Raw genomic sequence first — 16,030 nt, 5'->3', positions numbered from 1 at the left:
GAATTATGCCCGCACTCCAAATTTCGATGTCAGAAATCTTAAAAATGATTTTACCACTCCAGAGAGGTGTCACATTCTCACAGATGAGAGAAATGCCATGCTCCATAATCCTTAATATATTCCATTTTTACAACACACTTATTTTATATTACTCATTTTAACCATACTGATGATTTAAATGCACTTTTACTTTTAAGGAGTAGTATTATTCATTGGTGTTAATCCCAAAGGAGATGAAGAGCCCTTGGTGGCTATGCAATAATGCATCAGAGAGTAATTATTTGTTATAAAAATGCTGTTATAGATGTTCTTTGATTTGTATGTTAGTTTGATGATGTCCATGAATTCAGATGGGCTGCTGAAGCAGTATTTTGTGATACTGCTAAGCAGGTTGTTGTTGAGGGACTAGAGGAACTAACAGCTAAGCCTTTCTGCGCTGCAGAATTTTACTGTTTGTGATAGTGCTGCAGTGTTGTCCACTGTTGATTTAAATCACATCCAGACATTATTGCCTGGACTCTGCCTACGCCTGCATCGTTGAATTGCTAAAAAACAGAGTGTAGCAGGAAAGCTGGGCTTTGGCCACGTCTTTGTAGGTTCTTGTTCTGTGTAAATTATGAAAACAAAGGCTGAGAGTTCACAGGGACAGGGGATTGATTCAGGCTTCATACAAACAAATTAAATCACCGTCACTATAAAGTTTAAAGTCCAGAGGGAGTGATACACAGTTCAGACCTCTTTCTTTGCAGGGCTGCAGGTAATGACAGTAAATATGTGCAGGGGTTAAGTCAGAAGGGCACTTACAGCAGGCGCTTACCCTTGGTGGTATGACTGCTTCTCCCCACCAGCTATGGTTGTGGTTGTGCTTTACAGAGGTTAATGGAAAAGCTGTCTTAAATAATACGGCACAGGTACTGTGAAGACAAATCAGCTCCACATCTGGTTCACGACACTGCCTTGCAAACTGCGGTGCTGGCACAGCTGAGCTAGTGAACCTCAACGCATTTTCTCCTAACCGGTGTTGAACAGGACAGGTCTCCAGCCATTCGCCAGTCATATGTTTGATGTGAAATACAGCAGGCTTTGTTTAAACCTGAAACAATAAAGAGGCTGTGTCAGGCTCTAGCTGCTGCTCTGACGCATGAATGAGTTACGTTGCATGTGAAACCCAAGTGGGATTGAGAGTTCAAAACATCCAGTCAATCCAGAAAAGAACTCCGCAAGCCACTCTAGAAACCTATTAATAACTCTCCACCCTTTTCAAAGCAGAGATTATACTGCGAATTCTGTCAAGGGGAGTGAAGTCATTAGCTGGGAAAATCCAGCCATGGGCAGATGGAACCTGGAAAGTTAAATTTTTGGCAGCACAAGCAATCTGGGTCAGGTTCAGCTGAATACAGAGAACAGTGCGTGTGTCTCATACCCCGGTTTCAGGCTGTGTGGAGTTGTAAAGATTGCAGTTTAAGGCACTAATGACAAATTACTCAAGTTTTGAGCACAAGTAGGGTATACCATGCTGTATTTCTGTTTCCTCAGAGTGACACCTTTTATGCCAGAAGTTAGCTAATGTATTTCTTCTGTATAGGCTGGGTTTATTGGTTTGCTTTTATGATGACATGGAACAGATGGATGCAGCTGTGGCCCGGGCTTTACTTCATCAAATGATTAAGTGCAATCACTTGAGAGGTTTCCAGGCTGAGGTTCAGAAGGTAAGTACAGTATTTTCTCTTCTTGCCTAACTTAATCCTAAAAACAGGGGAGGAGGGACTCTTCTTGAATATGGAAAGAAAAGAGTGAAAAATGACTGGGATTAAGAAATAAGTGAAAATAGTTCTCGAGCATATCATGCAAAGAATAAAAGCCAATTTTGTTTTTTTTCTTTTACAGTGCTCATTCTTTTCTTGTTCTGTTTCCTCCTGTCCCATACTCCTTTCACAACTGCGGTTCTATTTCTGAATTTTTATGAAGTGTGTGGTCACTAAATGGTTGCCAATGTCTATTCCAGAAACTTCAGCTAAAGTTTTGGGTGCTAATGGAAATTAGTTCTTGGCAGATATTTTTTTCCCCCATCTGCTTTTTTTGTTTGCTTTAGCTCAAATCTCAGCTACTGAACACTGCCATGCAAAACCAGACATTGAATGATATCGTTGGATCTCTGTCAGATGCTGTGGTTGGACTAACTTCAAGTCAGCTGGAATCTTTGTCACCTAAAGCGGTGCATAATGCTATTGCAACATTAAACCAAGTCTCTGGGTGGGCAAAAAGCCAAGTTATGATTTTATCCAGTAAATACCTCTCTTATGAAAAGGTATCTCTGATAACAGCTTTCCTACCTTCTCTTTTTAAAAGTGATTTTTTTTTTTAACGATAACCATAGATTTTGAAAAGTTTAGTACAAGATTTCTTTTTAGTACTTAGTGGTCTGAAAATTTTGTTTGAATCAAATAAAACCATCCAAGACTGTACCTCCCAAAGTAATCCTCAAGTAACAGAGAGAATGTCTATTTGTATTTGGCAGTTGTATATATTATTTTTTCTGTGTCACTGCCCTAAGCAGAATTTGCATGATCAGAGATCCCAGATTCAAATATATTGTAATGGAAGGAATCAGGGTCCTCTCTGAAGTTTCAAAATAATAGTGTTGATTTATTTGTTAACTTTTGCTTTTGAATGAGTCTACTGTTCACAAGCCAGAAAACTTTCTTTTTGTGCTGTTATCTCTGCAGGTCTTATCATTTTATAATGTTAGTCAAATGGGCGCGTTGGTAACTGGTATTAGCACCCAGTCATTCTACAGCATGAACCCGAAGGAGCTTTCTCAGATTATTCGAGGCACAACATCCCAGTACTTATCCGACTTGTCGCCTGCGCAACAGCAAGGGATCCTCAGGAAGGTGATCATGAACTCGAGGGTGTAGCAGGTTCTTTCTGTACAAGGGCACAACAACCAGATATGCACAGCACGATTTAAAATATTGTCACTGAGACGTGTGGTTTGGCTCGATGGTCCATATTTCTAATGTTATTTTCTGAACACCGAGTATATTTTGAAGGCTCTCTCTTGCTTAGTTCCATGGCAGTTTTAATACTGACATGTTTTTCCTTTATCCTCTTAAGAAAAATATTACACAGAGTAGAAAGAAGGGCAAATCCTGTAAATCTAAGCATCAGTTCTGAAATGCCATGTGTTTATCTGTTCCTCTCTTTAGATAGCTGCATCTGGAGATTTTTCTTCATCAGTCAAAGACATACAAGGAGCTTTCTTTAAAGAAATATCTCTTTCTGGGTTATGGAAGCAGACTGAATATAATTCTTCAATGATGAAAGAAAAAGAACTCAGAAGAAGCCAGGTAAAAATTGCTATACAGTTCCCATTCCACTGCAATTTAGTATGATGGAAGAATCAGAAAAGTGTAATACATATATGTTCAAGGAGCATAGGTGAAAGGAAGGAACTGCCCCAAAATGTGTCTTGACATAAACAACAGGAGGACATTTAGAGCCTAGGCAGCATTATGAAACAATGCTGCAGAAAGGGGAGCATTAATATGCTGTTTAAAAGTCTTCAAAATTCTGCCACATACATTCTTGCTTTCCAGTACCGTATAGTAGACATTTACATGTACAATCGGCCCTTTGACTGTTCAGAGATGAAAGAGGACCAAGTGATATCCAGAGGTCCCTTCAAACCTAAATCGAATTCAGTGGTTGTGTGCCGTGGACATCTTTAACATCATCCCATAATGCCAGACAGTGATGTCTTGTCTTGTGAAGAAGGAATTCAGCACTGGATGCCAAACCTTTTGGTTGGCCAAGCTGGCTTTAGAGTGCGTAAGAGTTAAGTGTACAAAAACCTTGCAGTAGTTATTGTATCTTCCAACTGGATTACCTAAGCTTAACTTTAATGTGGTGAGTTTTATTTCAGGCTTTGTATCTGTATGAATTGCTGTCTAAGAAAAACTATCCTGTTGACCTTCTAAGGTATGGATGAGAGTCTCTCTTGCAACGGGGTTTAAGTCTAGTTTTGTGATGAGAGCAACTCTGAGGTAAACAGTATGTGGTTATTTTGTGCTCTCTTATGTTTATTCATTCCTTGATACCACAGGATAATTCACCTTCCTCATTAAAAAGGGTCTCCAAATCAAAAATCAGAGTCAAAGCATTGCAGAGGTTTGGGTATTTTAAGGCTCAGTGGCTAATTTTCAATTTGATTACATTTTTACTTTCAATTACAAGAAATGGGAGAGGTGGTCAAGAAACTGTATCTTAGGACATGGTTGTGAGGAGTAAGGACTAAATCCTGCTCAAATATTCAAAACATTGAACTTTGCTTTTCCTATCAGCACAGGACAGCTTGTGAAAGGAGTAACTTGTCAAGTCATTGAAAGTATGGGCACAGACATTTTTTTAAACAACTTTAAATTCTTTGAAATGAATCTTCATCTGCTTTCTCCATATCAGGTAAAACTAAAAGAAGACTTTGTGTCCATAAATATAACTACCCAATATCTAAATTGTAGTTAAATTAAAATTTGGTTAATTCTGTTTTTATTTTTTCAAAATCTTTTGTATGTGAACATGTCTGTTAAGATACTTTATTTAAGTCTTTTAGGTGTGAATTTGTCTGTTATCATACTTCATTTTGACAACCTAATTTGTCACTTACAAACTGCAAGAAATTCCTACAGTCCTTCTAACTTGCTAATTCATGAGTAATCTGTTTGGAAATGTATATATAAGTTTCAAAACCATACAAATGCTCTCATGCACCCAAATATAGGATGCTTCTTCTCTAATGTCTACAAAAAGAAAGCTCTAAACTACTTTAAAAAAAAACCAAAAAAGAAAACCAAAGAAAAATGCTCTCTAAAGAGATAATATGCAGTTTTGTATATACTAAACTATAAGCTGTAATAAACAAACTAAATTTTCATTCTTCCTCAAAATTTCTAAATGTTTATGATCTTGAATTTTTGTTGGTTTTAGGTTAATTGTTTGGCTTGGAAGTTTTGGAAAGTCTCCAATGCATCTATTCCTCCTTTCCTCTTACTGGTGCTTCCGTGAGTTACATCTTAACTACTTTATGTTACTGCATTCATAGCAGTACGTTGAGTAGTCCTGAGAGCACTTCTTTAATAATCTCTTCAATGCTAAGAAAACTGGTGATCCATAATTTATAAAAAGTGGTTGCTAACTGTAGCCAAAATCTGTGTCAAGTGAAAGCTGGTAATACTTGGTGTCTTTTAATATAGCCCATTTTTATCACAATTGTGGATTCCTTTTCATCCTTGAAATCAGTCCCCCTCGAAGCACTCTGTGCGCACACTGAATCACAGTGTGGTGGTGTGGCAGCAATGAAAAAGCTTGAAGTGTTGCTGCTTATACTGTTGCTGATGTCTGCTAAAATAAAGGTGTTAGTTCATTGGGCTTTCTTAAACATGTTCAGAATCAAAAAACTAACATAAATGTAGGTTTTGCTAGTTTGTTTTGGTTTGTTTGTTTCTTGATTGTTTTGGAGTTCCCCCCCTCTAGGTTGTGAGACTTGGTTTGTTTATTTTTTTAGGAATTTTTTTGAGAGTGGATATGTAAGACAAAGCCATTGGGTACCTCCCAAGCATACTGCTCTGTATGCTTAAAAATATTTCAGTGTGTTTAAAGACATTTTTGTAAGTTAGAAAAACTTTGCATTATGTAAATAGCCAAGTAATATTCAGTGACGCCTTTTTTCCTTAAAAAAAAAAAAATAATTGTACCTTAATAGGAACTCCTGAATTGTACAAATTGTTCATTCCTCTTTTTCTTAACATTTCTTTCTTCCTACGTGCTTAAAGGGATAAAAGGGAATGAGAACTATTATTTTCCTGAAATATTTTTAATTGAAAAGAAGTAAGAAAATGGAAGAATTCCATTTGAAAAGGCATTACTCTCTTTAAAAAGCAATGAAATAATAATAGAAAGGCTTTAATGCAAGGCTTTCTACATGCTACAGCACCAAGTTGTTTGGCCAACAGTTGCATATTGCTTGTTGAGGGTCATCAGAAGTCACTGGTGCTCTTGCCTACAAACCCTGGTAAGGCTGGGCTGGCGCAGCTCTGGGATACGGCTTTACATGCAACGGCTGCCTGCTGCTCTGGGTGGAGAAGAACAGCATTTTGTTTAATATGGCAAGCCTTCTTGGACTTTGATAAAAAGGAGGCCTACTTTAAAACTACTTCTTGTCCTTAACCCACCCACCGCATCTTCACTCATCACAGAATTATTCCTAATAAAAAGGAGGAAGGGGAAAAGTTTGTAAACTGTTGACAGTCTTGTTTCATACAGTGTTAAAGCATCTCAGAGCACTTCCATCTGCTTGCAGCTATTTATAACCCTCAGCCACTTTTTGAAGTAAAGTTCATGTGCTGATGAACTGGAAGAAGATGTAAGTTAAAGTGTGTATTAATTGCAACTTTTCTGGCCTGGCCAATTTATAATTTTTCAGATCCAGACTTGTCTTTAAATTCTTCTGTCATCATAGATTTTATGGGTGTGGTTATGCATGTATGAAGATCAGGTTTATATTCTGACACTGTTTAAATTCTTTCTGCAGGACTGAGTACCTGGAGTATGTTTCAGGCCCTTTGTGTGTCCCTTTCATTGGAAGTCTGGGGAAGATTGAGATGGACCTTTTCAATCCAAGCCTTCACAAAAAGAACGCTGTCCTGCAAAAAGTACAGGAGTGCTTGGTAGGTATAGCTGGGAGGGGTCAGCAGGGGAGGGGGAACTGCAGAAACAGTAATCTGTAACTAGCCACTGACAATTCCAAACTGAGTGAAGTGGTTGATTGGTTTTCTCTCCCTGTATTGTAATGTGGTGCATCACAAAGTTATCCTGCCTACTTGTACTGTCTGGTCCACACACACATGCCCATGGTCTCCTGTGTAGAGACAGCAACCTGATACACAGGCTCTCCTGCTCTGTGGTTGTGTGCTGAAACTGTAGCTGGTGGATGCTGAGAGCCCAAAAGGCAACACACAGCGTGATGATTTCTTATTTAGACTATCACCTAGCTCCGATAAGCTTAGTGTCAAGGCCCCAAGCAACCGGGTGTAGCTGACCTGCTTTGAGCAGAGGGGGTGGACTAGGCAACCTCCAGCGGTCTCTTCCAAACTTAGCTGTTCTGTGGTTCTGTTATACACATACGTATTGCTGCACTGCGTTTTGTCCAGTAATATCAGTCACCACCTACATAAGGTCTTGACTTACCCATCTGTATTCTTATGAGTTTTTTGTGTACTGTTTCAGTTTTATTGTTCCCTGCTTAAGGAAACCTTTTTATAGCTTCCTTAAGAATTTTCCTTGACTCCATGCATGTTACGAAGTGTTCTTATGAAATGGCATTACTGACCATGGTGAACTGGCTGGGACAGCCTGGAGCTGACCCATTTGCACCTGGAGTTGTTCTCCCCTGCTCCAAGTGTTGCTAGTCCTGTAGAGCTGCGCGTGGCACAGGAGGCTCTATGGGAGAGGTGGTGGTACCAGCAGGATTTTGTGACTGCTGCTGTCTAGGAGCTGCAGCAGTCACACCAGTTTTTAGGTGGAACTTGTTCTTTGATGTAGCTGCAAATATTCATGTCCTTATACATATTAACCAGCTGTATAATCCCTTGTGTTTTGGCAGCTGCTTGAGAAACCCCTAGAGCTAAGCCTTCTGACAGCAAGAGCTTGTGGCCCCTTTGTCACAAGGGGCCATGTGAGGGCTCTGCTGCCAGGCAGAACTGCACCACCTCTGCAGGTGGAGATTGTGGCAGGAGATTTAGTTTTAACTAATTTTTTATGTGTGCTTCAATATGGAATAAAGAATACACTGAAAGCTCCGACAAGTGTTTGTTAGATATCACCAGTTGCATCGGTAAAAGAAAAATTATGAAGCAGTCTCAGCAGAAATCATAGATTAGGTTGCCAGTGCAAACTGTTGTCTCTTTGTTCCTTAAAGGGTCACAGAGCTTAAATGTGTTGTGGTGCAATTGAGTGATAGAGGGCAAGAGCCAAGATGAGCTCTGCCAACAAGGTAAACGCTTCTTGTTTCAGAACGGCTCTGTTGCTGATGAATATGATGTTGACCTACTTGGAAATCTAATCTGCCACTTACCTCCAGACTTTCTGCACGACAGAATGTCCCTGAAGGCAATGGCAACAGCCCTTCATCAATTCAAACTCTGCCAAGAGCTCAGCCACGAGCAGAAGACTGAAATTAAATACAAACTCCTTGAGTTATATGGGTAAGATATTAGATATACCACCTTGCTTATGCTGAGGGTTAAACCATGCAAATACCAACCGTTTGCTTTGCCCAGATAGAACTTCAATGAAAACAACACAAAACAACTTCTATCACTGCCCAAGCTTGGGGTCTCTGTCCACTAGAATGACATTTCTGTTCTTGTGAGTAACATGATAACTGCAGAACAAAATACATCCCCAGGGACACCCTGCATGACTTAATTCCCAGAGGAAAAGGTGAGAAAGTATAATGTTAAGAGGAGGGGCAGGCAAACAGACTCTCTGGCATGGCAAGAGAAAGGGTGTTAGAGGCAAAAAATGGTGTAGGAATACAAAGAATGGGAAAATGGAAGTGGGATACTCAGTGTGCTGGTGTGAGGAGAGAAATAAAGAGGACTGCAAGCACCGGTTGTAATGGGAGACAGCTAGAGAAGAAGCAGAAAGATATAAAGTTCAACCAACTGAAAGAACAAAGCAGACGGCGTGTTAGATGTCATTAATGAGTCAGTTCAGGAGGCTGGTTGGAACCACACTGCTGTATCAGTCATGCAAAGAACAGAGCCATCCTCTCTCTGGCAAGAATATACTGTTTCTCTCGGCATTGTCTCTTTAGAAGTATCTTGCATTTGAAAAGGGAGACAGAATGCGTGGCTTCTAACCATCCGTCCCTTCAGCCCCAAAGTCTGTCACTTGATCATTTTAGTTGCTCATTCAGCTTCCTCCTAGTCAGTATTTTTCTAGTAATGGAACAGCTATATTTTCACCAGATCCCATCCCTACGTTAATCTTGACGCAGATCCATTTTATTGAATTGTGACACGCTGTGCTAAAAAATATATTTTATTTAGAAAATATTTGTCTAGTCAAACATCCTCGTAGTGCAGCAACAAACCAAATAAAGTTTTCTTTGAGAACATGCACGAGTAACAGATTTCTTACTACCATCTTCTTCTGGCTCTTGCAGGCTGAAAATCACTTACCCAAGTGTTTTAAGTCAACCACCAGCTGGGTTGGCTGATGTTTGTCAGATTTGTATAAAACAAATAGGCCAAACCTGCACAAAGCTAAGCTACATGCATTTTGAAACCCAGCACCACTCAGAACTGAACCTGAACTTCATTTTTAAGACACATAAATAATTTTAGCGTGTTATTTCAAGAGAGATGGTACCTGTCATAGAATTGATTTCTCATACAGCAACAGCAGTGGCATAGGTGTCATTAGATGTGGCTCTCCAAGGTGTTTGATCTGCCTTCCATACCTCTTGATGTTGCAGATGAATGAAATAGCAGACAGTAAAACCAGGGAGCTAATAAGGTATGGATTGAAATCTTCTGTTCCATCACCTGAGATTCGTGTTTCTGTCCCTTAATTTTAAAAGGCAGCATTAGCAGCAGACTGGTGGCACACCGAGTTACTTCCCGAAGTTGCTGAGTTTCAGAATGAGGGGAAAACTGTCCACTTCTCCTAAGTGTGCATGGACCTGTTACTCAGAAATGTTGACCACCCATAGCTGCTGCTGACATCAGGGAAGGTTACAGTTGCCCAACACTAATCAAAAACAGCCCCTGTGCCACTGCGAGTAGTTAAGCATTAGAATAGAGGAGGGTGGGATTTTTTTTATAAGCAAGTATGGGCAAGTATTGCGTGCTTGAAGTATCATTGGTATATAAGGACAAAACATTGGTCCTTAGGATAAGATTCCTGTAAAAAGAATGGGTTTGATTTTGGTTATGAGGTTTCTACTTCTCTTTTGATATAATCTTGCAGGTTATGTTGCTGTATGAACCTGATAGAAAATGGTAAATTTTCTTCTTAAAAAAGAATTATTTCTCCTCGCTTAATGCTGTAATGCTAAGAATACTATTGAGGGAGAGAGTTCTATTACCACAATATTTGAAGGCTTTTTCTGAATATATTGAGAATTCCACTAATGCCCTATACAGAGAGATGAGAAAATGCAATCTGATGTTAACAAGCATAAATCATCACATTGGCATAGAAATGTGTTTTCTATATGATACAGTATAAGAAAACCTCTGAAATTTTAGTATTTAGTATAATTTTGATTGCAAACATTCCTCATTAATACAATTTTCTGAATTATTTCTTCAGCTCCCCAAACAACTGGACAGCTGAAACAACATTAGATGTTGGACCATTCATAGCTCTGCTGTCAAAAGCAGAATTAAATGCCCTTGCTGAAAAGGTATGCTTTTATTATAATTTTTTAATTTGTAAAAGGTAATGTTAGAATTTGGATTTGTGAATATCATAACGCGGTCTAAATTATGTAACCTGAATGCTAAACAAGGTAAATAATTCTCTTGGCAGGGAACCATGGGTTAATGTTTCACACATTCTTGACTCCATCATAATGTCTTGAGATTTCTTCTTGAAAGTAATGGTAGTATAAGCAATTTATTTTCACATACACAATGATAATTGTACATTGTCACCTAGATAAAAAAAACAGTGCGTTTATAGTGACACAGACTCAAAACATTTTTAGTACTTTACACCTTGCAGTGTTGTTTCCTCCATTCCCCTGCCTTCTAACCATAAAAGTATGTTTCTTATCTTGTTAATAACGGGATCATACTGATCACATTTTCATTTACTCATGTGGCCCTTTGCCCTAGGGGCAGCATAGCACACATAACAATAACTGATAGCCTCAGCATTGCACTTTGTAGTTTCTTTGCCCTCTTTAGTTCTTATAATCTTGTAATTTTTATGTATAGGAGTAATCTATACTGGAATGAGGATTTCATTCTTCAGCAGAAATATGTGAGCCCAGTCAGCAGCTTTTCCTCAGGAGATAATTCTGATAATTGACCATATAGTATAGGACTCAACTGAAATGAAGGTGTCTAGCAAGGTGGAGGAGAGGGGTCAAAAAGCCTGAAAAGGGTGAACAGGTTAAAGTTATTTTTCATAATTTAATTGGGTTTCTATCCTCAATTCTTACACTTATCTGGCAAATTTAAGATAAACAAAATAAGGTACTTTCTGTACTGTGCATAGTAAAATGGTGGAACTCATTGCTACAGGAGGGTCTGGACAGATTCCAGTCAGGCAGTGCTCAGGTGTTGCCAGAAGCTGAGAGGGCATACAAGAGAGAGAATCGCTCAGAATTTGCTTTGTTTCTAAATTTTTCCCCCCCAAAACGTATACTGTTGACCTTTCAGTAGCAGCCAATTTACTCTCCTGAACATCTGCACTAATAGGAAGGAGGCTGAGCTGTTACTAACCCCTGCTTTGCTGAGGTCAGCACAAGTCTTTCTCTGCAAATTGATTTGTTTTAAAAGGGAGAAATAAGTCTTACTTACTCTTTCTTTCCTTTTGAAGTTCCCAGGTACCATTTTACAAATAGCAAAGACAATAGGACCAATTTCTTCGTCTGAAGATCTTCTGTCAACTGTTTTTGAATCTGTCTCCAATGCCACTGCCGACACTGAATCATCTCTCACCAGACCTGGTCAGTATTGCACCTGGTATCTGCAAAGTGCGGCATTTAGAATGGTGTCAATTTGGGCTGTGATGGTGCAGTTCAAACACACTTTTTGTTTCACCTTGTCATCAAGTACATTCTGAGAAGCCAAACAATAAAAAGTGAAGCACTGAGTAACTTAGAGCTTCAGACTTTTAGCAAAAACAGTGAGTCTTCATTCTGTTGCCTGTAGTTGTCTTATGCGTTGACCAATGCTGAAACAATTTCATTACAGAACTGCATGGTTAAGCATCTCCTGGAACATTCCTGAATGCATAAAGGAAAAAGACAAATTATTTGAATTAGATGTTTTTATTTTTACTTTTTGTTTATTTTTACTTTTCTTTGTAATATTAGTGAAAATCCTTGAATTAAAAACCTGTGAAGGTGACAAGCTGCTGTCATGCCAAAAGATTGTGCATAGTTAATCCTTTGCCAGACATGAGCATATGTTGATTTGGCTGTTCTTAAATCTGAAGTCGATGGCACTGTGTTTTGTCTGTCCAAATGGACAAAGTTTGTTACAATCTAAAAGGTATTTTAATTAGCAACCAAACTAACTATTACAACCTCTGGTGACAAATGGATCATTTTCTTTTGTATGAGGTACATACTTGGACTATATTCTATTATTACAATAACTGTATTCTTTCTTTTACTTGAAATTCACCCAGGCAGAATTTTTAAGATATGCCATCCTGTGCTGTGGAACACAACACTGCTGTGGGGCAGAGTTTTGGAAAGCATTAATGGGAGTTTAGACCCCAACAATAATTTCAAGGAGTTTGATATTGTCTGCCTTTACATCTTTGAAAATCTCCCCATTGGTTCTCTGCCTAACAGAATACAGGTCCAAGCTCCCGGCAAACCCTGAGCCACCATGGAAATCCATCTGCTTGTATAACAGCAACTCTGAATGACAGCTGTGTGTCTCTGGAAATGAATTTGCTTGTGATAGTGCTGTATTCTTATACAGAGACAGACAGAGGGTGTTCTACAGTTGTATTTTTGCGTAGCCTGAAAAAAAACATGACCTCTGTTGATCAGAGGAGTCATTACAGAATTATCATGCTCTAAAAAAGCAGAATCCAGCTGGTGTAATAGCAGAGTATTAGTCCATCTGTATGTATGGAGTTCACTCCTCCTTGAACAAGTAAACCACCAGATCATAAATCATATTTCTTTAGACATGGGCCACAGGACTAAAGGTTCAGCATCAGGTATTTCAGTGTGCTTGTGTCCTTATGTGTACTTTTTTGGCCTCTGGACCAGAGCAAAGTGAATCCCAAAGACTTCTCTAATCAGACTAATTCATGTCCAGTGCAGATGCAGAGCTGTCTCATCTGCACTGCAATATAAACCTGCTAGCGAAGCTGATGATCTTTGTAAAAGGGTAACTTGACTCAAAGGCTATGGAGGCTCGTCATTCTTCACTTGGGGTGCGTGAACTCAGCTGGGGGGGGGAGTCTGGGAGATGAAAAATTGAAGGGCTGTTTGTGCTAGTCTAAGAAATATTTCTGCGGTCCAAACATGATATTGAAGTTCTCTTACCAAGCATAATCTAATCCACTCCACACAACTCACACGGTGGTTTCAATAAGGAATGAAGTTTTATGACTGGTTTGTAAATCACTAGAAAATTGCGTATATGAAAATGGCTCTAGAATAACACCAGGGTTCTTCATACTACCAACCCAGTGGTTTATATTTCCCACAGTCCAGTTGTGAGCTAATATTAATAACAGTAACAATTACCATTGACAGAGTTCTTAACATCTGTGTCTCCATCAAGATAAAAACAAAGGTGGTGCTTAAGGCAAGATGGAACATAGGAGGCAAAACTCAGGAATCGCGTGCTTGAGATGCTACCAGAAAGCAGTGGCAGTGCTGGAAAAAGAATTCAAGTTGCCTATCTCAAGCACTGAGATGTTACAATGTATTATATATATAATAGGTTCTTCATCAAACTAAATTTGATTATATAGCAAAAAGAAGAGTGAAGTAGCATCAAATACAGGAAGCAAAGCCAGGAGTCTAATGCGCATTTCCCGCTGTAATCGCGCCAATGTATCTGGTGTGTTACAAATAATAAAATCAATGTTTTTTCCAAGAACACAAAATATTAGGTTTTCGTGACTTGGGGAAGGGAACTGCATTGTGTCTGGATGGGTAGTATTTGCATGACAAAAGCTGACCTTTTGTAGCAGGGGAAAGTGAAACAATGCAGTTTCACAAGAGGGCGGTGTAAATGGAGAGCAGAACATCAGCTGGTACAGTGGAAGCCGAACAACATTTTCGTTTGCTCAACAGATTCAATCTTTTCAGTGTTCTACCCACTACTGCAGCTTCCTTTGATGCAAATAAATCCCTCCTCTGCCTCCTTTCAAAGTACAAATCTACTTTGTACATCCTCGCTTTAATTTATTTATCTGGGGGAGCTTAGCTCAGGCACAGCGTCTGTGAAATTCCTGCTTTTTACTGGTAATGACCGTATCTGAAGACATGTAGGGATTATTTGGTTTAGATAATTATTTAATAAGGTTTTCCTAAATAAGTGACAGGAGAGAGAGCAGTAAGAAACCACATTAGGATTCTAATTTCCGCTTTCCATCAATTTTGGAGATTATGTCAACAAAGACCAAGATGTGTTAAAACACACAATGGAAGCTGTCTCATTTGATCATGCATGGGGCCAGAACCTAAATAAGATTTTTAAATGGAGTTTGTCTGTCCAAACAGTTCTGTTGTAAGTGAACAGCCCTCTCTCGATCTTGACATTTTAACAACATGCTGGACTTAAAGAACAAGCACCATGTTTCTCTGACACATCCAGCTTCTGTCTTCACCTTGTTTAAATGTCAGGCAAGTCTTACCAGTCATACATCTTTGTCAGGGTATTTGAGAGTAAAAGGACCTTTCATGTCTGTTACTTTCCCGTTGAGCTGGATTCACACGTGTGCTGTTTAAACGTGAAGTTTATTGGGCTGCAACGTCTTTTTGTGAACAATGACATAGCTATATGGAGACTTCCACCAAGGTCATCCCAAAGATTTGCATTTGATTCTTACCACAAACAGTGGTTTTACCTCAGAATAAGCCCTTGCCTGGGTTTTGATGCCTTTAGGGAATTGGACTGTAAAGAAACTTGCAAGATATTTATTATTACTACACATATTCAGATTTTAGTTTTATTGTGGCATCCTGTATTGTAACTGTTCCAAAACATGTCTGCTCTTTTCTTTTCCAGCATGCACTGCCTTTGGAAGACAAAGAATATAACCCACTTCTTGCAAGTCAGGCAAATTCTAGTTTTACATCCAGGATGTTAATGATGTAAATATTTAAAGAAATTATTCCATTGCAAGATAATTAATCAATATCACATCAACTGCAGTGAATTCATAGTCTGTCACCCTCTTAAATCTCTGTATTGCTTTGATTTTCTTATTTTCAGTCTCCTTGAAGAAAACTCTTGCGATCTGACTTTTTTTCCAGATTGCATGGGAACCAGAGCTCCTTCTTCAGATGAAATTATTAAATTAGCGGAAGCAAATGTCTTTTGGTCAGTTCAGGAACTGGAATGCATGGATGCAGAAACTTTTGACAAGAATGTGGAACTTCTTGGGACTGTCTCTGGTTTTAACAGCTCCCAGCTTGTTGCCTTGAAGGAAAAAGCCAAGCAGGTAACTATCTTGTCTGTGAAGGAAAATTAAATCCATAATTTGATTTGTTGTTATTGAACTATGCAGTTCTAAAATAACTGTGCTATGGCAATGTCACTACTGCTGCAAGAATATCTATTGTTTATCGGAAAAATAATGTGAGACGGTGATACTCTATTGCCCTTGCTTTAGAGTCAACAGGCAAGTAGTTGTGAGCTATGAGCAGCTGAAAAACTTAAGTGCTTTTACTTTTGAATTGCTTTTCAGTTGCTCCTTGCTTTTCTTTCATGAATGAAAGATGAGCAAGCAGTACTACAGCTGTTGATTTGCCTGCTGAGAATTAAGCTCAGTGTGTTAAACTGTTTACATCAATGTTAAATATAGTTTACAGCAGTGTAAAACTCAACTGACTGAAAGAGACTTGTTATTAGCCGAATAAAGCTCGTTCTTCTGCCATCTTGTCATGGGCAGGGACAAACCCATCAGTGGGAAAATCTGGGGAGAGAAGAGACCCGCGTGCATTTAGTCTGTCTTTACTAGGGTGTTACTGGTGAGTGCAAGTTACGGGAAGACAGCAGAAGGACGACCTTTGTCTTTGCCAGTCCGTAGATTC

At 39.0% G+C, this 16,030-nt stretch overlaps 1 protein-coding gene across 10 annotated transcripts in view; it reads left to right on the top strand.

Annotated features, from left to right (window-relative positions):
- The window catches only part of OTOA (otoancorin), a 40,894-nt gene that overhangs the window by 13,486 nt on the left and 11,378 nt on the right, over positions 1–16,030 (top strand). For 7 of the 10 annotated variants that reach the window (XM_027810056.2, XM_027810054.2, XM_027810055.2 and 4 more), the window contains 12 exons: positions 1,586–1,709; positions 2,093–2,308; positions 2,727–2,894; positions 3,210–3,350; positions 3,926–3,981; positions 4,344–4,461; positions 4,987–5,060; positions 6,590–6,725; positions 8,071–8,261; positions 10,378–10,471; positions 11,614–11,743; positions 15,251–15,438. In XM_027810056.2, coding sequence (XP_027665857.1) covers positions 1,586–1,709; positions 2,093–2,308; positions 2,727–2,894; positions 3,210–3,350; positions 3,926–3,981; positions 4,344–4,461; positions 4,987–5,060; positions 6,590–6,725; positions 8,071–8,261; positions 10,378–10,471; positions 11,614–11,743; positions 15,251–15,438 — 1,636 coding nt within the window. Of the gene's footprint in view, positions 1–1,244; positions 1,502–1,585; positions 1,710–2,092; positions 2,309–2,726; positions 2,895–3,209; positions 3,351–3,925; positions 3,982–4,343; positions 4,462–4,986; positions 5,061–6,589; positions 6,726–8,070; positions 8,262–10,377; positions 10,472–11,613; positions 11,744–15,250; positions 15,439–16,030 lie in introns of those variants that run through there. The other 3 variants (XM_055708108.1, XM_027810057.2, XM_027810059.2) reach the window with 3 other exon arrangements.

This window comes from Falco cherrug, chromosome 4 (genome assembly GCF_023634085.1).
Source record: "Falco cherrug isolate bFalChe1 chromosome 4, bFalChe1.pri, whole genome shotgun sequence".
NCBI classification, from domain to species: domain Eukaryota; kingdom Metazoa; phylum Chordata; class Aves; order Falconiformes; family Falconidae; genus Falco; species Falco cherrug.
This window is presented reverse-complemented; position numbering and strand designations above follow the sequence as displayed.